Genomic DNA, 24,324 nt, shown 5'->3' with positions numbered 1-24,324 from the left:
ACAGCTGCATCCATGGCATTTATTCTCCATTTCCTTCAATGAATATTATCTGTTCTTTGATTAGTCTTGCACCTTGTCTGTGCTTTAAGCCAACTCCATGTATATTAAATGAGGAATGTGTCTTTTTATTCTTTCTTATTTTGCATGATTTCTAGGGAGAATAGGAAAAAGCCTAAATAACATCATTAAAATCTGAATTCTTTTTCATGGTTTTATAACTGCATTTTATTATAGTCAAAAGAGGTCCCCTATATTTAAATTTTTAAAATGATTGAAAGTTACCTTATAGTCTGGTTAATAGACAAACATCCATTCTCTAATTATTAAATTGAATTTTTAAATTATATGTTCAAACTTTTATGTATATATTGATTTTGTTTGTTTGAGATATTACATCTTGAACAAGGTTCAATAACATCTTATAAAATAATGATAGCTTTCAATAGCTACTTGTCCTTTTACCAGTTTTTGGTTTATATATATTGAGAATTTTCACATGAATGTAGAAAATTATTTCACACATATTTATTATGACTACTGTTTTAGCTGTCATTATTTATAGCATCTTTTTTTTAACTTTCATGACTTATCTACATTTATTATTCCTAAATATATATGTTATAATATTATATATTTTTGTATTTTAAATATAAAAATATATTTAATATTTTATATATTTTATAATAAAAACATTTTTATTATTTTAGTACTCACCCCCAACAGTTAAAAATAAATGTTTGATGTAAGAAAGATAAATCACATTTATCTATCTCTTATTAATAGTACAAGTGCCATAAAATACTTTAATTCCAATAACCATCTGTATTAGTTTGCTACAGCTGTTAGAACTAGGTATCACAGCCTGGGTGGCTGAAACAAAAAATTTTTTCTCACGTTTCTGGAAATGAAAGTCTAAGGTCAAGGTATTGGCAAGGTTGGTTCCTTCTGAGGGTAGGGAAGAATCTGTGCCAGGCCTTTCTCCTTGTCCTGTAGATGGCTGTCTTAACTCTCCATCTTCATATCATCTCCCTTGTATATGTATTCGTATGTATGTATTTACGTCCAGATTTCCTCTTCTTATAAGGATATCAGTCATACTGTTCTAGGGTGCATCCTAATGATCTCATTTTAACTTAACTGTCTCTGTAAAGACGGTCCCCTATTATAATCTCATTCATAAGTATTGGGGGATAAGACTTCACAATAGGAATTTTGAGTGGGAAACAAATGAGCACATAAGACCATCCTTACAAATTTGCCTGCTATTTTTAACTAGAAAAAATATTTTAAACATTTTTAATAAAATAAATTATATATTATATTCAGTCAATATAATCTTGGATTTAACTACATGTTTATATATACCTTTTCAAAATAATTTGTTGAGATGTCGACTATCAGTGGAATAGTCTTTGACTATCTTTTGCTTCATTTAAGGTTTATTATAGTTTGAATTCTGTAGGTATATTAGTATGTGTTTAATATTATCTATAAGTTGAATTATCTTTATTTACCCTTCCTTTGATATGTTTTGTTATCTGATTCTAAGAAAAAAATTCTTTAAAAAAGTCATCATCAATGATCTCATCAAATAAGTATTTCGCCTCTGTGTTTATTTCTCTTTCATATGTTTTATTGCTTTATTTTTATGCTGCAGTTGAGTATTTTCTAAAAATCTATCTTCTAGTTCACTAATCTGCTTTCAACTATTCATAATCACAATGATTTTTCAAATATTTAAATAATCTTTATTGACACATTATTTAGGTACAAAAATATTACCTAAACTATACAAATTGTTGAGTTTTGAAAACTACTAAATCACAGAATAAGCAATATGTAGAATATTTATCAATCAACATATATAGCATATTTATCATCCAAATTTTTCCTCAAGTTCCTTTCCAAACAATCCCCTCCTCCACTGTTGAACTCAGAAAACCACTGATATTCCAGTTTGAAGTTTCCAGAATGAATCAGACCTCACTCACTCTTCTGTGTTTGTTTTATTTACTATATTGTTTGTGAGATTTAGCCATGTTGCTGTATATGTCAAACTTTTTTTTTAATTGCTGATATGCCCAAGTTTCTTTATTTACCGGATGGTAAATAGTAACACATGAAAAGATGCATCATGACTCACTCATTATGATGGTCAACATTAAAAAAGACTAATAATGCTAAAAGATGATGCAGATGCAGAGTGCCTAGAACTTTTATATACCAATGGTGAGAATAAAAAATTGTATAACCATTTTGGAGAAAAGTTTCTTATTACATTTCACAATTTATTATATAATTAAGTGTAAACCTACTACATGACCCAAGAAATGCCATTCCTAAGTACTTAACCAAGAGAAATAAAAACATGTTAATACATATATAAAAAATACATATATATGCATAATTAACATATATCTTTGTATGAAAATATTTACTGAACTATTTATTAACTAAAACCCAGAATCAATTAGGTTTTAAATTTATTTTTAACTATGAGAAGTAATATTTAATTTCAAAGTTCTCTTATTTTTGGTGTTTTTTCATTACTCAGATTTTACTTTTTTTGTTGCTGTTGTTATTGTTTTTTAGTTATAAGTCATTTCAAATTAACTTATTTTGTCTTTCCCATAATTCTGCTTGAAGTTCTTAGATGTCTAATTGGGGTTTTTTTCATGATTTTGGTGACTCTCGTGGTTTGATTTCTTGTCAGTGGTGTAATCTTTAAAAGTATTTGTTTTGAGTTCTGTTAATGAGAATACTGTAAGTTATGACTGAAAGTATCCCCTTTCTACTTCATATCCTGTGGAAATATATTAGGCCACCTATTCTAACAGGACCAATTTATGTGAATGTCCAAATAATGCTGGTAATATCAGTTTTATATGCTATGGATACTTTGCTCATGGCTAGGGCATTGATTTTAAATTCTCAGAACATTATTTTATTTTTTAAACTCAGAGCCCAAACTAAAAGAAAAGTTTCCTCTTTTTTCCTTCCTCTGCCAGTGGCTAGAAAATATTCTAGCCATCATGTTTTCTCTGTGTGTAGCACTTTGAGTGTCCTGTTTTTATCAGGGGGAGGGATTTTAATTTTCTGTCTTGGTTGTTTGTACCCAAGTATTTGTCTTTTATAACCCATGTGGTCATTAAAGCCCAAGCTTCCAGGTCCCCAAATTTGGAAAATGCCCCAAATTCATTGGCACTTTAAAATGTTTTATTTTTTAATGTTTATTTATTTTTGAGAGAGAGCGCGCGCGCCCACGAGCACGAGTGGGGGAGGGGCAGAGAGAGCCGGAGCCAAATTCATTGGCACTTCAGTATCAGCTTATTGTTTGGTTTTCAGTTGACTCTTTATCAGGAATGCCTTTGGGTCTTGGATTTTGTTCTTAACTTTTGGTAAATTTACCAATGTATTTAAAAGCTTGTTTATATAAATCAAGAATTTATAGTATTTAAAACATTGCTCTTAAAATAAGGATAGCTCTTCAGACTGTACATTCCATATTTACCAGAAAATATGACTTTCTACTGTTTTCTTTTTTGTTTGTTTTTCGTTTTTTTAAATGTTTATTTATTTTTGAGAGAGACAGAGACAGAATGCGAGTGGGTTAGGGGCAGAGAGATGGAGACACAGAATCCAAAGTAGGCTCCAGGCTCTGAGCTGTCAGCACAGCTGACACGGGGTTTGAACTCACAAGCTGTGAGATCATGACCTGAGCTGAAGTTGGACACTCAACTGACTGAGCCACCCAGGCGCCCCTGTACTGTTTTCTTAATCCAGATTTTGGTAAAGGATATTATTTGTTCACAACTATATTCTCCTTCAATGCCCTTTCTGTAGACAGAGTATGTTTTCCAAATCCATTAAATTTGAGTTTGTCCATATAATCTATTTGCATTAATGGAATCTGAACAGTCAGACATGTTGTACTCTCAATCTCAGAAAACATTTTAAGTATATTTGAATGGTTGAGCTGTTCTTTCATTTAAGGCTTGGAATGAGATGATATATACAAAGGCTGGAAGAGCTACAGCTGACCCACACAAGCCCTCCTAAACACAAGCAAGTAAGTAAATGTTTGTTACTGTTAGCCATAATCAATTTAGGATTGTGTGTTGCCACAGCAAATGCTGACTAATACAATAAGGAGCCTGACTGCATTTCATCTTGGTTCTTGTTTCTCTCACTATTGATAAGACTGATACTTTGCTACACTTTCTAGACTGCCTCTTGTCTTTTTCTTTTTTTTTAAATTTCTTTTAAATGTTTATTTATTTTTGAGAGAGAGAGAGAGCATGAACAGGGGAGGTGCAGAGAGAAAGGGAGACACAGAAGCTGAAGCAAGCTCCAGGCTCTGAGTTATCAGCACAGAGCTTAATGCGGGTCTCAAACTCACCTATCATGAGATGAGGACCTGAGCCCAAGTTGAGCCTTAACTGACTAAGTCACCCATGCACCCCTCTTTTTCTTTAATAAACAATAAAAATAAAAGAAGAAGAGGAAAGAAGAATATGAACTGATATACTGATAAAAAATACTAATGTAGTAGCCATAAACTCAACCATATACATAATTAATTGCATTAAATGTAAATTGAATAAATTCTCCATGTAAAAGATTGACATTGTCAAACTTGAGTAAAGAAAAGTTAAACCTAACTATCTGTGCTGTTTTCAAGATGCATATTTTAAAATAATGATGTTACATAAAGAGGAAAGAAAAAGGACAAAAAGAGACATACCTTTTAAGCCATAAAGTAAGCTTTAAAGCAAGTAGTGTTATTAAAAATAAATATTATATCTTCAACATTATTATAAATAATTGTTTCCTTTGCACAGATATTTTATAGTTACTTGAATATTTTGTGATAATTAGTTTAATTAACACTAAGTTACAAAATGCCCAAATCTATTAAGTAAAGCACAAGTAAACTGTAATATGTCATATTATCCTGAAAGACACAAATTAATGATTGTCAATGAACTCACACTGTGCAACTGTCTCTGTTCTTTCAAGATATTACATATTACACATGAACATCTGCCATATAAGCCAAACAACTAAATAGTGAAATGTGGTAATTACTAGCAACACTTAAATCCTCTCAGAAGCATAACACTGAATTTAAGAAATCAAACACAGTAATTCAGTTTGGACAAAGTTTAAGGACCTGCAAAAATGAACCCATATAGAAAAGAAATCAGAACACTGGTTACCCATGGGTGAGAAAGCTTGCAATAGGAAAGGGGCATGAGGGAGCTTTTGGGGTTCTTAAAAGAATTTCTTTCTTGATCTATATGATTGGTAAACAGATAAATTCACTTTAAGGAAATTCATCAAGTTGTACAATTATGAGTTGCACACTTTTCTATGTATGTAATATTTTAAATTTTCAATAACTGAAAACCAATGCTTATAAAAATATTTTGGGGGAACAAAAAGATCACAAATATTAAACTGCTAAACTTTACATATTATCAGTGGATTGGTGTCAGTAAAAGAAGCAAATTTTTTATTTATTTTTAATTATTGTTGGTCTTTTCATTATTTCAAGATAAATTATTGATAATATTTCTGAAGCACTTTTCAGTATCTGCAAATTTTGATATAAAGTGTTTGCATAAATCTCGGGAAGCATGTTATATCTTGAAGGAAAAAATAACGGAGAGGTAGAAACTGTTGTCTGGTACATAATTTTAAATCATAAAATGTAAATTTCATGAGGAATTTTTTTCTCTGAATCGGACTGAACACGAATAATTTCCTAGTGGAAGATTAAAAAAAAAAAGAAGAAGATAAATGAAATAAAAGCCAAACATCTGAAGGAGGTAAATACGTTAAAAAAAGTGAAAACAGAGCATTGGCAAGACAGAATTAATGTCCACAGCTTCAGTGTCAAAAAGAAATATGGGAAAGAATTAACAATACATGAAGCATGAATATAAACCACCTGAAACAAATGTTCGACAAGAGGATAAATGGAACATGAAACACCCTGTCCTTAGCCTCAGAGATAGAGACAATAATTGAGAAGATTATGCTTTGTGATCCACTGTGATAAATTCTATTGACAGAGACAAAAGAATGGTCATGGAGCAGAAACAAAACCTCAACTTCAGATATGGCATTTTAAATTGAATGACCAATTTAAACCTTAAAACCACTTAGGTATGCTTGAATTTACAGTTTGTAACGCTAAGGAAAATTTAAAAGTGTGGTTGCACTTAATACTTTATGGAAGATTTTTATATATAGATCTGTTGAATATGTGCATCATCAACCTTTTTCTTAAGAAATAATTGATGCAGATTTTAACCCTGACTGTAATTGATGGTTTAATAGTTAATGTTCTATAATCTTTAAAGAGACTAAAAGGGAAATTTTGAATTACTGCTATTGTAAGAATATAATTTTTTATCTATCCCACTTTTTTTTGTTTTTCATAAGTGATTGCAAGTTTCAATCGACTGTTACACGTATAGGGAGGATTAAAAATCTTACACATATTCCAGCTCAAACACACCAATCTATAGAAGCTTGGGACTGGAAGTATTTAGATACAAAAATAATTGTTAGAGCAAGTAAAAAAATGAAATTCACATAAATGTGAAATGATTTTTAAATCATTTAAGGCAAAGCAAAAATTCTCTTATGCTTAAATGCTTTAATAAATAAATAGTACATTCCAATTTAATTTTAACCTATGTTCTAAGAACAGAAATACGGAAATGAACAAAAGTAAAAACAGGAATGCAATGTAGTTCCCAAGTGGAAGGTTATATAAAGGTGGAAACATAAAAAAAATACAAATTGAATTCGATTTGATAAATTCTTATGTTGCCAAGGGAGCAAAGGAAGGTAACATTCTGAGACATGAGGGTAAGGTCTTAAATGATGGTGTACGTTAGCAGGAAGTCTATTATAGTAGACTATAGAGGTCAATGCGGTGCGAAACAGTGTGAAGGAAGAGGCGTGAAGCATAACAGTCATATTAAGATGTATTGTGAGATAGCACTGCAGCCTCAAATAGGCACAACTACAATGAGGTTTTGCTTGCAGGACAATAACATCAAACTATAGACTTTTATTCCTGAAAGCGGAGAATCCCATATAAAATGTTTAATTAAGAAACATATATATTTTATGCTTTAAAGGAATTATGCTTGGGGGATCCTTGAAAATTTGGCTGGTAATATTTCCAGAGAACAGACTAAATATTATATCATTAAAATTTATTATTATAGCTCTTTAATACTTGATACTATGTAGTTGTTTTACATTTATAATTACATATAAATTATGTTATATTATAAATAACATAGATTATTGTAAGTATTAAGTAATTTTGAATATTTAATCTCTGCCAGAAAAGTGTAATAGTAATGAAAGAAGAACACAAATCTCAAAATGATTTGAGACACACTTACAATCACATCCAGTCTTCAGGGAATACCCTTCTTACTGATTTGTAGTTTTGTGTATTTCTCATGTAAGTCTTTCCAGGGATTTTATTTATCTTTTAATTACCACCTACCATGTATCTAGAACAACCTAAGCTCTTGGAATAAAATGGTCAGACAGAAAGGGTCTCTGTCCTCAAAAAACTTATAGCAATGTGTGGTATTAAAGAGAACATGCCAAGACTTCTGTAGCTGAGGGCCTTGGAGAATAATCATAATTTTCCTGTGTGTTGATAATGTCATCATTGGAAAGCTTTTGTATAACTGGGAAGACCGGTAGATCTAAACAGGCATATCTGTTTGGACACAAGTGGACAAATGATTGTTTCAAGGTACATGTGTCTGGTACAGGCTTTCTTTTGAACCTTGAAGATTAGTCCCCTGGAAAAAAAAATAACTAAGAAGATTAAATTAAAAAATTCAAAATGATATGTTAAGAAATAAGACAAGGTTTATAACTTACATAGGTAATTGCTTTCAAAAACACTAGCTGCAAAGGAAAAGAAGCATCAAGCTTATTTTTAAATAGATAGAAATTCTTAGTTTATGTTTCAAAGAATTCACAGAAAAATAAAATGGTACAATGAGAAAATACACATGATTTACTTTCAGCACGTACACAAGGTCAATACATTTCATCCAAAACACAGTATGCATTATACTATGCCCAATACCAAAGCCACGTAGGAGCTAACATAGTGCTTTCTCGATAAATTGACTGAATATTATAATAATTACTTCATAATTCTGATCCACCGGGATTTTAAAGAGCATTGAATTATGGTTTGTTGTATTTGAGTTCCAAAACACTGGCTTAGTAATGCATGTATGATATATAAATAAACCTGTGGAAATGTTCCATTTGGAGTTAAATTCTAACCTTCCTTCATGCCCTATGCTCAAATTCAAAACAGAGAATGGGCCAATTATAAGTTTTGGTGACTGCATATTGGACATTTTTGGAGGGGATTACATTGGGATATAGCTAGATCCTAAGGCAAGAGAGAATTAAGGGGAAAAAAACCCCTAAAAATCTGAGTTGGAAACAAGCATCATTTCAGGGAAGAAGAAAGAAGATGCTATGAATAACTAACTATGAAGTACCCTTATGATTTTTCCATTACTATTCCTGAGTAGCATAGTGCTGCCTTACTTTAAGCAATGTTACCTGAACAAGGGCAGGTATTACCTATTTATAATGGAAGAAGGGAAGAGAGGCTTCATCACTTTCTCATTTCTTCATATCTAATAATGTTGAATATAGACCCCTGTCTTGTTAGCTGTGCTATAAATGGGATAACGATTTATAGGGCAAACTTATTAGCTCTTTGGAGTATTTTAAAATTTACTTTCTATATCCTAATTTCAGACTTTACTGAAACAGGACTACTATGGTTTGTTGCTTGCCTGAAACATTACTCATTTGGTGAGATAAAAATAAAAAATTTGTTTGAATGTCACAAAGCACTAGCTCACAAGGAATCTAAGCTGTTTGCTATAAGAAAGACAGTTATCTCATATAGTTACGATTTGAATATATTGAGTACTGACCTACTTTTTTTTTTTGAAGTAACAGAAGTATCTATATTTTCCTTCATTATCCCTCTAGAATTAGTGTTGTGAGCTGCAAACTACACTGTCACTCAAGTGACAAAATACATTACCTTCAAGATCATTCTTGGTCATTTATTTTGCAGATGACAGAAAAGGATTCATGGTTATTCGTGGTAGCCATATCCTACCTTCTGTTTTCTCATTTCTGCACACAAACCTCATGCCTTTCATTATTTCATCTTCAAAGAAAGCTATTCAATACAAGCCATCTTTACAGATGAAACTAACAACCTCTTCCTTAATTTTAATTGTTCTGATGAATTCCTTCTAAAAGAGGACCACTAAATTTTGTTTTTGTTTATTCTTAGTAATATGTCTATAATCTGAATGAGAAAAAAATTATTCATACATTTATGAAATTACTATTACTATTAATCACAGGGTTTTAAAAATTAGACTCTAGCATTGGTGAGTAAATTCCTCATAAAGTATATTTGTTAAGGCTTTTATATCAGAAGATAATTCAAGATTTGCAATTTTCACCCTTCATTTTCATTACCCCATTCCAGTATTGCAATAGTCATTTAAACTGACTTTTAAAAGGCCGTTCAAGCTGATCAGTTAGCACATAAATGTTCTTTAATGATTTCCTGTTTGTTTTGCATGCAATATTCCTCAATCTAGAGCTAGATTGACAGAAGAAATACCTAAAGTAATTTATGAGATGAATGAAGATTTTCTAACTGATTCACTAAACAAGCACACTCAGATTATTAAAGGGATGGTGTATTCTGGCTTCAAAGGTCTATGTTATTTCATACTGCTTTCCTCACAAACCAGGAAATCTATGAATAGCTTTTTTTCTGTCACAGCCCCAAATCATAATATTTTAGGATTCCATGTGTATTTACAGTTATATAATCCAAATTAGAGAAGGAAAGGAGAAAAAGTAATTTCTTTCAATATCTACTATCAAGTATTATACTAATTTCTTTATATGGATTAATTTATTTAAACCTCAGCATGAAAGGACATGGTGAAATTGAGACATTCAGATTTTTGCTGTCATCACTGCCAAAAATATATTTTTAAAGAATTTTTTTTCCTCATGGACTAATGTGTTTTAGGTTTGGAAAATAATTTTGAAATAGTGACTAATTTATTCAAAATAACAGTTAATGAGAACTGGATGAATAAACACCAAGAATTATCTATGTCCTGATGATTCAAAGGTAAATGAGATACTCATACTCTTCTAATTCTCAACAAGGTTGTATTCTCTCAATAATGAATGTCCTATTTTAAAAACATGTAAATTACATTTTGGTGTGAATGTGTGTGTGTGTCAATGAGAGAGACAGAGAGAGAGCAAGAGATGGATGAACAATTTTATGTTTTATGTATCCTTTTATATTCCATTCATAATTTAGAGAAAATGAGATCAAATAAATGTATGTTATTGCAGATAACTGGTATTTCATTCTTTTTTCTCTCCAAGAAAGGCTTCTTTGCCTCACTTTTTATTAGATTAAGTGAAGACTTTGACATATAAAATGGGTGGAGTGCTCCCTCCATAATTTAAAAATGAAAAGCCAATTTTAGGACTGGTTATCAAATGGAAGTTGAGTTTTTCCACAGAGAATAGATAACTGATAAACCACACAGTTTCCAGGATCACCTCCGAAAGGCAGTTGAGGCCTTTAAATTCTGAGTTGTGATTAATAGGAGACGAGGGTGTGATTTCTATAGTTGCCCTCTAGAGGCCTGTTCTTGAAATTCTTTGACAGATAATTTTATAGTTCTCTCATATTTACTACCCCACTTCAGAATAAGTTCCAAGTGTCTTCCATAGCATATGAGAAATGGAATGTGGAGGGGAGTTCGGAGAATGGAAGGAAAATCTGTGAGTAATAGACCAAACCTTCTGTTTATTTTCCTCAAGAAAACAAGTAGACAGACACCCAGAACTTCATGATGGTTACAGGAATAACTCCAGTTTCTGAAGAGTTCAGCTACCTATGGTCCTTATCTTCTGCCCATTAACTCATCCCTTCTGGTGAAATACGCTTTTTCTAAACTGCGACAGCTGATTGAGTTACCTATATAGGTAGCTGCCTGTGAAGAAGTTCTTTTCTCCCCTTTTTCCACGCTCACATATCTTGTGGTGAATGGCTTAAGAACTGCCTAGTGGTATGTTCCACTAAATATGGATGTATTACAGTGAAATGTGAATTTTCTACTCTAAATCCCTACACTATAATTGATTAAAAATCTTCATCTAAGAGATAATTCTGCTTTGAAGAAATGGGTGTTATTTAATATGCCAAGCTCCCTGATCACCTATTCTGGGACTTTGTCCTGATAACTAACCTTTATATCTCCATCATTTTTATCTTCTATTTCTATAATGGATAATTCCTACTACTATTAAAAATAACATTTCCCATAAAATAAACTTGATTTCTCTATTTTTATTTAATTTCTATTTTGTATCCTTACTATACCTTGCAACACAATTTAATGAAAATAGTTGGCTTTATTAGAAAGCTTTACTTTTTCACTTCTCTTTTGTGCTCTGCTGAGGGGCCTACCTTAGTCTTAACCTCTATCTATAATCTTCCCCATGAGCACACAATGAATGCCTACAATAGGCCCTGTGAGTAGACAAATCAGTGAATATCAATGGAAAGTATTAAACATCAATCCAGATATCTAAAGACAAAAAAAAAATGTACTAAGACTACACACCCATGGGATGATACCTAGCAATCTAACAAATGTGTAACTGGAGTCCCAGAAAAGAATGGAAAAAGAACAAATTTTTAAAAAGTAATGCCCCAAGTTCTTTCCAAATTTGATGAAAAGTATACATCCACACTCTAAGCCATTAAACAGACTCCAAGTAGAATAAATATAAAGAAAGAAATAAACAGACATATTGAAATCAAATTGCTAACAAAGCAGTGATCTTTTTTAAAAACTTAAAAAATATATACACTATATAAACAGAACACAGAATGGCAGAAAATTTCTCATCAGAAACTAAGAAAACCAGAAAATGAAGTTACTTCCTCAAGGTGGTAAAAGAAAAAAACAACTGTCAACCTAGATTTCTATACTAGCTAACATGTTTTTAAAAATAAGGGCAAAATGAAGACATTTTAAGACCAACCACACTACACAAATAATACAGCTATCATCATCATCATCATCATCACTTACAATACTATTTGCTGGAGAAGACACACAGCGACAGGAACTCTAATTGTTTGCAAAATAATACAGCTGTTTAGAAGTCATTTGGCAGTTTCTGACAAACCTAAACACAGTTTAATATACAATTAGGATCCTAAGTATTTATCCAAGTTATTTGAAAACTATGTCCACACAAAAGTCAGCATGGAACTGTTTACATCTTCATAATCGCCCAAAACTGATGAAAGCAAGAGCAAGAAATAAATGAAGTAGTACTGGATTTTATTCTGAAGTATAACATAAGTACCCATATGTTCACATTGATATAAATAAATGAATAAATAAATGAATCGGAGAGAATGTACAAGTTTCTCATGAAGACAATTTTAAATAATTGAATAATTTCCCAATCTTTAAGTGTGGATTTCACTCCAACAAGTACAGTATTGAAAGGAGGAATATATTATTTTTACAGTAGAGAAGCATAACATATACTACCTGAACAAAGTGATTAAAGTTAACATCAGTAGTGGTATTATTGTTAATAAATATTCTTGAAAAACATCAGACAAATCACAAATAAAGAACAATCTATAAAATTCATGATCAGTCCTTCTCAAAACTGTCAAGGTCATTAAAAACAATGAAAGTCTCAGAAACTTACTGCTAAGAGATGCCAAGAGACATAATGACTAATGGTATACTTGATAAGATCCAGGACAGAAAAAGGATATTAAGTAAATACAAAGGGTATCTGAACAAACTATGAACTTTAGTTAATATTAATCTATTAATACTGTCTCATTAATTTGAACAAATTTTTCATAATATGTAAATTGTTAGCAACAGAACATGCTGGATATTTGTTATATAGCAGCTCTCTGTATTACCTTAATTTTTCTGTAAATCTAAACTACTTTAAAATACAAAGTTATCAAAATAATATAAGGAAATGAATATATATGTAAGCACTAAGAGAAACTCAAGAAAACTTGAGTATAATACATTAATATGAGATAAAGCAAACACTTCAGAAGAAGGAATACTCTAGGGGCAACTGGTTTAAGTGCCTGACTGCTGGTTTCTGACTCATGATCTCAAAGTTCATGGATTGGAGCCCCACACCAGGCTCTGCACTTATAGTGCTTGGGTTTCTCTCTCTCTCTCTCTCTCTCTCTCTCTCTCTCTCTCTCTCTCTGTCTCTCTGCCCCTACTCTGCTCACACTGTCTCTATCTCAAAATAAATAAATAAACTTAAAAAAAGAATACTCTAAGCATAAAGAGTATTAAAAGAGCATCAAAATGATAAAAATATATTCACCAACAGACCACAAACATCTTGAATATGTACTAACCTCATAAGAGGGCTTCAAAATACCTAAAAAAGAAAACTATACAAGTACAAGGAAAAATAACAAAATATACAAATACAGTAATAGATTTTGATATCTCTCTTAGTAACTAACATAACAAGTAAAAAAAAAAAAGCACAAAACAGTAAGTCTACAGAATGACCAAAAAAAAAACAAAACCATGATCACTAAAACTGATCATATACCCCTGAAATATTAGGATATACTTTATTTTGAGCTGCATAAGAAATAGTCTGTAAAGGAGACTATACTCATGGTCATAAAACAAGCTTTGATGAATTAAAAACACTGAAATTAATCAGTGTAAGTTCTTTGCCCATATGGAATCAAAATATAAATCAGTAACAGAAAAGTATACAGAAAATTGCAAAATATTTGGAAAGTAATCAATACATTTTTAAGAAATCCATGTTTAATAGGTCATAATAAAAATAACCAGTGACGTTAGAAAATATATTGATATGAATTAAGAAGAAAAGACAATACATCAAAATGTGCAAGATAAAGTCAAGTGGTACTTAAAGAGCAATTTATATCATTAAATACTTACATTAGAAGGAAAAAGAATAAGGTCTCAATTCAATTAACTATGCATATACTTTAAAAAGCCAGTAAATAACAAATTAGCTCCTTAGAGGCAGGAATAAGGAAACAGCAATGGCAAATGTAGAGATAATTAAGAGAAAATCAAAATAGAAAAAAGAAAAATCTGGGGTGCCTGGATGGCTCAGTTGGTTTGGGCTTCTGGCTCTTGATTTTGGCTCAGGTTATGATTTCACAGTTTGTAAGTTCAAGCCCTGCATCGGGCTTCATGCTGACAGTGCAGACCCTGCTTGGGATACTCTCTCCCCTTCCCTCTCCCTCTCCCCTGGTTGTACTCTCTCTGTCTCAACTCAAAATTAAATAAATTTTTAAAACATTTAAAAAAGAAAAAGCAAAATGTGCATTCACAAAGAAACTGGTAAAATTGATAGCTATCCAGCTAAATTGATCTATTAAAAATGAAGAAAGAAACCCAAATTATCATTATCAGGCATGAAAGAAAAGACATCACTCTAGATCCAACAGACATTAAAAATATAATAGGGGAGGCTGGGTGGCTTAGTCAGTTGGGCGACTGACTTCGGCTCAGGTCGTGATCTCACGGTTTGTGAGTTTGAGCCCCGGGTCGGGCTCTGTGCTGACAGCTCAGAGCCTGGAGCCTACTTTGGATTCTGTGTCTCCCTCTCTCTCTGCCCCTCCCCCACTCATTATCTGTCTCTCTCTCATAAATAAACATTAAAAAATATATAATAAATGTATATCATGAACAATTTTAAAATCAAATGATTAGATGGAAGATACAAATTCCTTAAAGTCCTACACTATGAAAGTTTCCTCAAGAAGCAATAGTCACAATTGCCCACATCAACTAAAGAAACAGACTTCATATGTAACAATCTACTCACATAGAAAATCTCAGGCACAGATCACTTTAATGATTAATTATACCAAATATTTGAGGAAGAAATACATCTGTTTTTTTAAAGTTTTTAGAAATTATAGAAGAGGAAGGAACATTTCCCAATGAATTTTAGGATGTGACCATTACCATAATAACAAAGTCTAGTGAAGCCATTATAAAAAAATGTATACTTAACACTGATATCCATTGTGAACACAGATGCAAAAATACTACACTAAATAGTAAGGAATCAAATCTATCCATATGTTAAAAAGATAATCATCAGGTATAAGTAGAATTTATCCCAGATATGCAAGACTGACATTTGGAAACCATTCTGTGTAATTCAATTTATTAAAACAATAAAAGGAAAACCTAAAAATCATACCAACAGATATTAAAAAGCATTTAAAAATTCGACATGGTAAAATCTTACCAAATCAGAAATGAAAGAACATTTCTAAAGCTGGCAAAGGGAACTATGAAAAATCCACAGCTTATTTCATTCTTAATAATGAAAGATGAATGTTTTTCTCCTAAGATTAGGAACAAGGCAATGTTGTTTACTATCTATTTTTATTTATCATTAAACTCAGTTTCTAGTAAGTAGAGAAATGGAAAAGAATTAGAAAATAAAAAGAAAAGCATAGATATCATAAGGTAAGATGTACTTTTGTTTATTATATGATCACATATATAGAAAACAACAATGAATCTTCTAAAAGCTACTGTAAGGGGTGCCTGGGTGGCTCAGTTGGTTGGGCATCTGACTTCGCTCAGGTCACGATCTCATGATTCATGAGTTGGAGCTCTGAATCAGTCTCTGTGCTGATAGCTCAGAGTCTGGAGCCTGCTTTGGATTCTTTGTCTCCCTCTCTCTCTCTGCCCCTCCCCTGCTCATGATCTGTCTCTCTGTCTCAAAAATAAATAAACATTAAAAATTTTTTTAAACAAAGCTACTATAATACATTAGTTTACAAAGTTTATTAGACTGAAGGTCAATATTTATTTATTTATTTATTTATTTATTTAATTTATTTTAGAGAGAGAGAGTGTGTGAGCAGGGGACAGGGGCAGAGGGAGGAAGGGTGGGAGAATCAAAGAGAGAGAGAGAGAGAGAGAGAGAATGAATCTCAAGTAGGCTCCATGCTCATTGTAGAACCTGAAGCGGGGCTCAATCCCATGATCCTGGGATCATGACCTGAGCCAAAATTAAGTCATACACTCAACTGACAGAATGCCCCTGAAAGTCAATATTTAAAAATTAAATGTTTTATCTAAATATTATCAATAAAATTTAGAACATTAAAATACCATATGGATAGCATCAAACAGAATACCTAAAGTTAAATTTAAAAATATAAATATATATAAGGCTTATATACAAAAAACTACTAGACATTGTTGAAGGAAATTTAACAAGACTCAAAGGAAATTTCTACCACGATACTGTATTAAATATTTCAACATTTAAAAATTTTTTTTTAATGTTTATTTATTTTTTTGAGACAGAGAGAGACAGAGCATGAACAGGGGAGGGGCAGAGAGAGAGGGAGACACAGAATCTGAAACAGGCTCCAGGCTCTGAGCTGTCAGCACAGAGCCCGACGCGGGGCTCGAACTCATGGACCATGAGATCATGACCTGAGCTGAAGTCGGACGCTCAACCGACCAAGCCACCCAGGCTCCCCTCAACATTTTAAAGATCTCAATTTTCCCAAAAATTATCTGTGGTTTCAAATAAATCAAAATCAAAATTCCAAGTGTGTGTGTGTGTGTGTGTTTGTGTGTGTACACGCATGTTTGAATGGGTTTTGGTAGAAATTGATAAGCTGACCTAAAAATATATATGTAAGAGTGACGTACATGGAATAACTGAAACAACAAAATAGTTTTTAAACAGAACAAAGGCGAGGAGAACTCTGTTTTAAAGACTAACTATAGGAGTGCCTGGGTCGCTCAGTCGGTTGAGTATTCAACTCTTTTTTTTTTTTTTTTAATTAATTAATTAATTAATTTATTTTTGGGACAGAGAGAGACAGAGCATGAACGGGGGAGGGGCAGAGAGAGAGGGAGACACAGAATCGGAAACAGGCTCCAGGCTCCGAGCCATCAGCCCAGAGCCTGACGCGGGGCTCGAACTCACGGACCGCGAGATCGTGACCTGGCTGAAGTCGGACGCTTAACCGACTGCGCCACCCAGGCGCCCCGAGTATTCAACTCTTGATTTAGGCTCAGGTCATGATCCCAGGGTCATGGGATCCAGCCCCACATCAGGCTTTTCCCTGAAATGGTGACTACTTAAGATTCTCTCTCCCTCTGCCCCTCTTTCCTACTCATGCATGGGTGCTCTCTTTCTCAAAAAACACAAAAATAAAAATAAAGGCTTACTACAAAGCTATAGTAACCAAGAGTGAGTCGTTAAAACCCAGAAATGCATAAACTTTAGTGAATGAATTTTATTCTATGAAAAATATACCTCAATATAATAAATTCACCAATGGAGTGGAGTCCAGAAATAAATCCATCGATTTTTGATAACTGTTCCAAAGTAATTCAAAGGGGATGGAATAATCTTGGAAAATGTGTCTATTTCCAATATGATGGGTATCAGCAGATAGGTCTTTTTGGAGGTTATTAGATGACCATGAAGGTGGAGCCCTCGTGAGCATATTAGTGTCTATATAAGAAGGGGAAGAGGCCATTTTCTCTTTTTCTTTGCCCTCTGGGGATACAGGGAGAAGGTAGTTGTCCATAAGGTAGGAAGAGGGCCTCATCAATAACTGAATATGCCAGTACTTTGATGATGGACTTCCCAGCCTCTAGACCTATGAGAAATAAATGTGTTAAGCCACCCGGTCTATAGTTTATTATAGTAGCCTGAGCTAGGATACTTATAAAGGTACTCTTTATAAAAAAAAGAACTTGAAAACTGATTAGAGACTTAAATGTAAAAGCTAAATCTATAAAGATTCTAGAAGACCACAGGAGGAAATTAGACTTTGATTAGGGGAATAATTCTTCAAATGAAAAGAATATGAACCATATATAGAAAAAATGGAAAAAGTGTACAGATTGAACAACAGAACTTTAAAAATGTGCTTGTACGATTGTTAAAAAAAAGTGAAAATCAAGATACAGACCAGAAGAATAATTCATATTTATTTATATTTATATAATATATATTTATGTTTATAAAATTTATATCTGGATAATACAACTAAATAATAATAATAAAGCAAGGTATAATACGTATAAAAACTCCAAGAGACACTTAAATCAAAAATAAAATTCAATGGTCAATGAAGTCCATTATAAGTGGCTCATTATTATTAGTTGTTAGAAAATGCAAAAAAAATCAATGAGAGACCACCTCCCACTAGAATAGCTAAAATTAAAAAGATTGGGAATACCAATATTAGCAAGAATGCTAAGCAAATGAGACTGTCGTACACCGGGCATGCAAATGCAACATGGAACAGTCACTTTAGAAAATAGTACACTGGTTTCGGGGCACCCGGGTTGGTTAAGCATCTGACTTTGGCTCAGGTCATGATCTCATGGTTTGTGGGTCTGAGCCCTGCTTTGGGCTCTGTGCTGACAGCTCACAGTCTGGAGCCTGCTCTGGATTCTGTCTGTCTGTGTGTGTCTTTCTCTCTGTCCCCTTCTGCTTGTGCTCTTTCTCTCAAAAATAAACATTAAAAAATGTAAAAAAAAAACAGTATATTGGTTTCTGACATAATTAAACATACATTTCCTCTGTCACTCAACAATCTACTCCTAGATATTTACCCAAGAGAAAAGAAAACAAAGGCCCATGCAATGATTTGTATGCAAATGTTCATAGCAGCTATTTCGTAAGAGCTCAAAGCTGGAAAGAATCTAAATGTCCATCAAATGGTGAATGGATAAGCACATTGTTATATCCTTACAATGAAATACAACCTGATAAAAATGAGTGAGCTGCTGATGCAAACCACAACATAGCTGAATCTTAAAAGCATTATGCTATATGAATAAAGACAGACACAAATGATTACATACTGTTCTGTGCCATTTATCTAAAATTCTAGAAAAGACAAAATTATAGTGGGACAAAGCAAATCAGGGGTTGCTAAGTGTTGGGTTTAGGGGAAGGTCTTAATTGCAAAGGGCCCATGAGGGAATTTTTGAAAGCGCAGGAAATGTTCTGTAGCTTGATTGTGACAGTGTTATATAAAACCATATTCATTTGTCAAAACCCATCAAAGTATAAACTTTAGTAAATGAATTCTATAGAATGAAAAATTATCTCAATAAAGTTGAAAATTTTAAGGATATGCTTAGCAAAGTGCTTACCTTATAGTAGATGCTCAATACATGGCCAGATAAATTACATTTTTATTAGTAGGTTGCAATGGTCTCTTTAAATAGAGGCAGAACTCAATTAGATTTTTAATACTACAGAATGATATCATGAGTCCAACCACTGGTACAATTTGGCTTTAAAAGGAGTTGAACAAAGAACAAGTTCACCGTTTTCCATAATGACTTAATATTTAAATGGGATTTAAGTCATCTTGGATTGTTATATGAAAAGCACAGTCCCTAATGGGTAACAGATTTTACATGTTGGAAAGAAATATTTTCATGCCTTAACTTTTTTCCTGTGCTTTCACAGTTCTGACACCATGAAAATTTCCCAGCCTTTAAATGCCTGCTGCAAACATTAAACTTACTTTGCCAACTAACAACTGAGCAGGAAAGGCATGTTACTGCCCAATGTAATCACCCTTCTTTTCAGTAGCATCAAAATATTTGGAATGCCAGTTGCAGAAAATTATTTAGCAATTATGAAGTGAGTATTGGATCCACGCCATATCATTTTGAGTCGTTCCAGCTCCCTAGAATGGCACCACTTTAGAAAATAGCATTATAACGCTGTGGGTAAGTGAGAATGTTCTGCATCCTCTAACACCTGGGCATAATGGGGGGCAGACTTAATGACCTGTCGCTATATTCCCTTTCCTTCGCTGGTAGACTGTATTCACAACCACTTCTAGTGCTCTATTTTCCTGGTTTCTAATATCTTCTTGTAAACTTTTAACATGAAGTCTTCTCTCTGATTTGTCATTATTTCCTGAGTTCTACTTAGAAATTTAGCAGAATGTTCACTGTTCAGCATGATTATTATCTCAACATTTTCAAATGGAAATCACCATGTAGATCTTGTTCAAATTCTCTGCTTACCTTATAGAATTCATAGGCTGAGAATTAGGCTGTAGAGTTCCTGTCATTGGCAAGCTTCTCTTAATTTTCACGCAGAGGGCAGGAATGAGGGCTCATCTACCACTTTTGTGCTTTCAGAACAGTTCTTCTAGATGATGTTTATTTCTGTGCCCTTTAGGAATTAACGTCCTTCCTCTGGGTCTCTGTGACCCTCTATATACTCCTATATTTCTAGACGTGAGTAGAAAACCAGAATGTACAAAATGTCAGGAAATTGTATCAGGAGTTAAGTATAAATCTCTTGCTGAATTAGTAATTCTACTAAACAATACAAATTTGTCTACTATTTTCTATTTTTAAAATATTTTCAATGTATTATCTTATTTGATTTTCATGAAAACTCTTATGGAAGAAGTAATTATCATCTTCATATAATAGGAAAATTGAGGGATTCAAGGAACTGCCTAGGGCCATCAGGCTCATAAGTAGTGTTGAAGGAAATAGAATCAAATCACTTTATTACAAATCCATGAGTGTTTCACAATATTATGAAAGTGAAATCTAGGTGGAAAAGTAGAGAAATCTCTTCATGTTGTCAAATCCACATGGAGGCTGAATTTAATAATTAGAATAAAGGTAAAAATACATTGTCCTTGATCCAAGGAATTATTCTATATTTTGTTTGTAATGGTTATTACATGGTTGCATACATTTGCCAAAACTCATCAAGCTGTATACTTAAGTGTTTATATTATATGTAAACTATACTTCAATAAAGTTGACTACATACTACTTCTGAAAAATAGTGATATTTACATTTGCAAATTTTAATATTCTGCATCATTAGTTCATGTAAAAATAATTGATATGTAAGCATATTGATATTCTTCACTGTCACATACATTATGCAACTATTTTGATGATTTCATATATGAATATTGAATTAAGTAATCATGCTTTGTGAATCAGCTATTTATTATATATATATATTTTTTAACTATACCGGTTTGGGTTTTCTTTTAATATCTATGCTTATAAATTCTCCAGTAAGTTTTAAAAAATACAAATTCTATTATGTGAAAAATTCTAAGAGTAAGATTTGCATTTAATACTCTTTAAGTAAAATGTAGCTGACATTTCCAAGAAACACTGATTTAATTCCGCAGATGGTTCACCAAATAATTTACTGTTTTCAGAACAGGATTCTCAAATGCTATTTGCTTGTCTAATAATATTTAGCCAACCAACTTGGGAGTTCGCGTAAACATTAAAAAAATAACTTCAGCTTAACTAGAGGAAATGATTTAAAAAATAATGATTGTGGTGATAACCACAATAAGTTCTTCCTTTCTCTTCCAATTTATCGAGTACCTCTACTTACCCAGCAAAGGCTTGGCTCCTGGGTACAAGTACAAGAGCGGGGAAGAAGACGCAAACGCGTGCGCACGACGTCAGCCGCAGCCGCGCACGACCGGCCGCGCACGACGTCAGCCGCAGCTGCGCCCTCCGCCGCCCGACCCAGAAAAAGCCGATCATGAGCGCCAAGTCCTTTTCCCTGGACTTCAGAACAAGACCCTGGGCGCTATGCACTTGGCTGAGTTCCACCAGCTCGAGGGCATTGTAGCTGCCCATGATTGCACCCTGGGGCATCTCAGGGCCGTCATGAGGTAGTTCTTCACCAAGCCGGGTATCACCAAGCTGTGCTTCAAGCTGTCCTACAGGCCCTGCAGGGAACCCAGCATGTGTTTTGTGTGGTGTTCAGGGATCCCTGAGGCCTGAAGTAGTGGGTGGAGCCCAGAGTTCCCAGGCTCTTTGGTCTCAACATGTTGCTGTCTCTGGGGCTTCCTGACAACCTATGCATCATTGCTTGGGGCCTCTTCCTGGAGCACCTAATAATGATCAACTATGGCATCAATAGTATCCAGGAGCTGGTGGACCACAAGGTAAACCTACAGGTGATGTGCGACAGTCCCCTGTGCCGCCTGAACCTCGAACAGGATTTCCAGGTATGGATGGAATTTGTGGGGCATAGATGAAATATATAGGGGGCGTGCAGAGGAAGGAGAGAGGCATCGTTTACTAACTTTGGGGCCTATTTGTGGTCTATTATTTTCCATCAATCTTTGGATCTAGCCTTTGATCAATACCACAGCCTTGATTACTGTCACTTTCAAGTAAACATTACAAAATTTTTTTAAATGTTTATTATTTTTGAGAGAGAGAGAGAGAGCACAAGCAGAGGTGTAAGGGTTAAATTGTAGTGTAGGGCTAATGTTTAGCTTGAAAAATAACAGCTTTGTGTTGACACTGAAAGTTAAGAGATAACAGCCTTGCTTTGCTCTGGTAAACTTGCATCTGGTAAAGATGTGTGAATCTTCCAGATTTGTCTGCAGTTTCAAAATCATTTTTTGTCCCTTCAAGTTTCTCTGTATTTCCATATAAATTTTAGAGTCACTTCTATCTTCAAAAATCTTGCTGGAATTTTACTTAGTATTGCACTGAATGTCAACTGATCAAATTGGGAATCATTTATTTTTTAATGATATTGAGTCTTCCAGTTCAAGAATGTGGTATTTATTTCATTTATTTATAGTTTTTAACATCTGTAACCTGAACATATTTGTTAGGTTTTTTTTCTGCTGTTTTAATTTTATTTAGTGCTCTGGTAAATGATATTTATTTTCTTAATTCCAGTTGTTCATTGCAAGTAGGTAGAAATAAAATTGATATTTTTATGTTAACTTTGTATTGTAGGACTTGATAAACTCATTATTTGTTATAGAAAATTATCTGAGTTTTTCAGATTTTCCACATAGAAAGTAATTTATTCTGTGAATAAAAAACATTTTACTTCTGCTGTTAAATTCTGTATGCTATTAATTTATTTGACTTGATCATGGCATTGGCTACCATATTTAGTGCAATGTTGAATATGAGTGAAGAGCAAGGGAGAGTGTTCTTGCCTTGTTCCTGATTTAAGGAGAAACCACATAAGCCTTCATAGAAGGTATGATGTTAAAAGTAGGCTAGTATAGATATCCTTCTTAGATGGAGTAATTCCCTTTTATTCCATATTTAACTGAGAGTTTATCATAAATTAATCTTTTTTCAACTGCTTTTCTTTCCATTTATTGATAGGATCTTGAGCTCTTTCTTGTTAGGTCTGTTAATATGATGAATCACATTAATTGATATATAGATTGTTGAACTTGCCTTGTATTATTGGAATAAATTCCATTTTGTTATGATGTATTATTTTTTCTATTTATTGGTTGAATACACCTGCAAATATTTTTGAGGAGAAAATTTGAATTTTATGTTCATAATAAGTTATTTCTAAAGCTGCCAAACTTCTGCCAGGTTAGCCCAGAATGACCAAAGAATACATTTAGATTTATGTGGTGGTTATAAGAAATTTGTGTCTTGCTAGGGAGATGCCTGTATTTTTACTTCTGAAAAATAACTATTTATCTTGAATTTGCTGTATAGCATTATAATATGTTTTTATTTACTGTGACCAGCAAAATGAATGGTGATTGGAAGGGACATTGTTTATTTAATACAAGTATTAAGAAGAGGGTTTCTTTATAACTTGCAGGCACACTCGGGATTTTTGCCCCAGTTTTAAAGAATGACAGCAAAAGCACCTTTATCTGACATTTAGGATGATTAAATTTTGAAAAATCACTTGGCATATTCAGCATGACTCCACAGGGTGCTCTAGCTTTATAAGGCAATGGATCATGTTAGCTTAACTTATATTTAAGATTTGCTGGCCTGATATTATTGTGTTAGGCAGTATTGCTGAAATGGAAACATAAAATTTTGCTGCCATGAGATCAAGTTTGCGCCTGCCCTACACTATAAATTAGTTCCATAAAGTTTTAAAATGCAGTGTTTATTCTGGTTCTAGCAGTATTGTGAAATAGCAAACTGTGCTTAAATATATAAAATTAAGCCTACTCTTTGTGAAAACATTTTTTTTTTCATTCATGTATCATTGAAATTCAGGAGTAAAGGTTACTTAACCACTAAGAAGGCTTATATGAAGCTAAAAGAAAAAAAGGCCAATTGTGTTGAGAGTTCA

The 24,324-nt window shown here is 33.0% G+C and overlaps 1 protein-coding gene across 1 annotated transcript; it reads left to right on the top strand.

Annotated features, from left to right (window-relative positions):
- Positions 1-21,551: 21,551 nt before the first annotated feature.
- On the top strand, positions 21,552-22,230 carry LOC125913640 (phenylalanine--tRNA ligase alpha subunit-like). Its single transcript, XM_049618860.1, has one exon. It carries the CDS (start codon positions 21,552-21,554, stop codon positions 21,906-21,908), a length of 357 nt encoding a protein of 118 aa, XP_049474817.1. The 3' UTR covers positions 21,909-22,230.
- The last annotated feature ends 2,094 nt before the right edge of the window (positions 22,231-24,324 follow it).

The sequence above is a fragment of the Panthera uncia genome (assembly GCF_023721935.1).
Source record: "Panthera uncia isolate 11264 chromosome C1 unlocalized genomic scaffold, Puncia_PCG_1.0 HiC_scaffold_4, whole genome shotgun sequence".
In the NCBI taxonomy this organism is placed as follows: domain Eukaryota; kingdom Metazoa; phylum Chordata; class Mammalia; order Carnivora; family Felidae; genus Panthera; species Panthera uncia.
The sequence above is the reverse complement of the archived record's forward strand: the minus strand, read 5'-3'. Positions and strand labels throughout refer to the sequence as shown.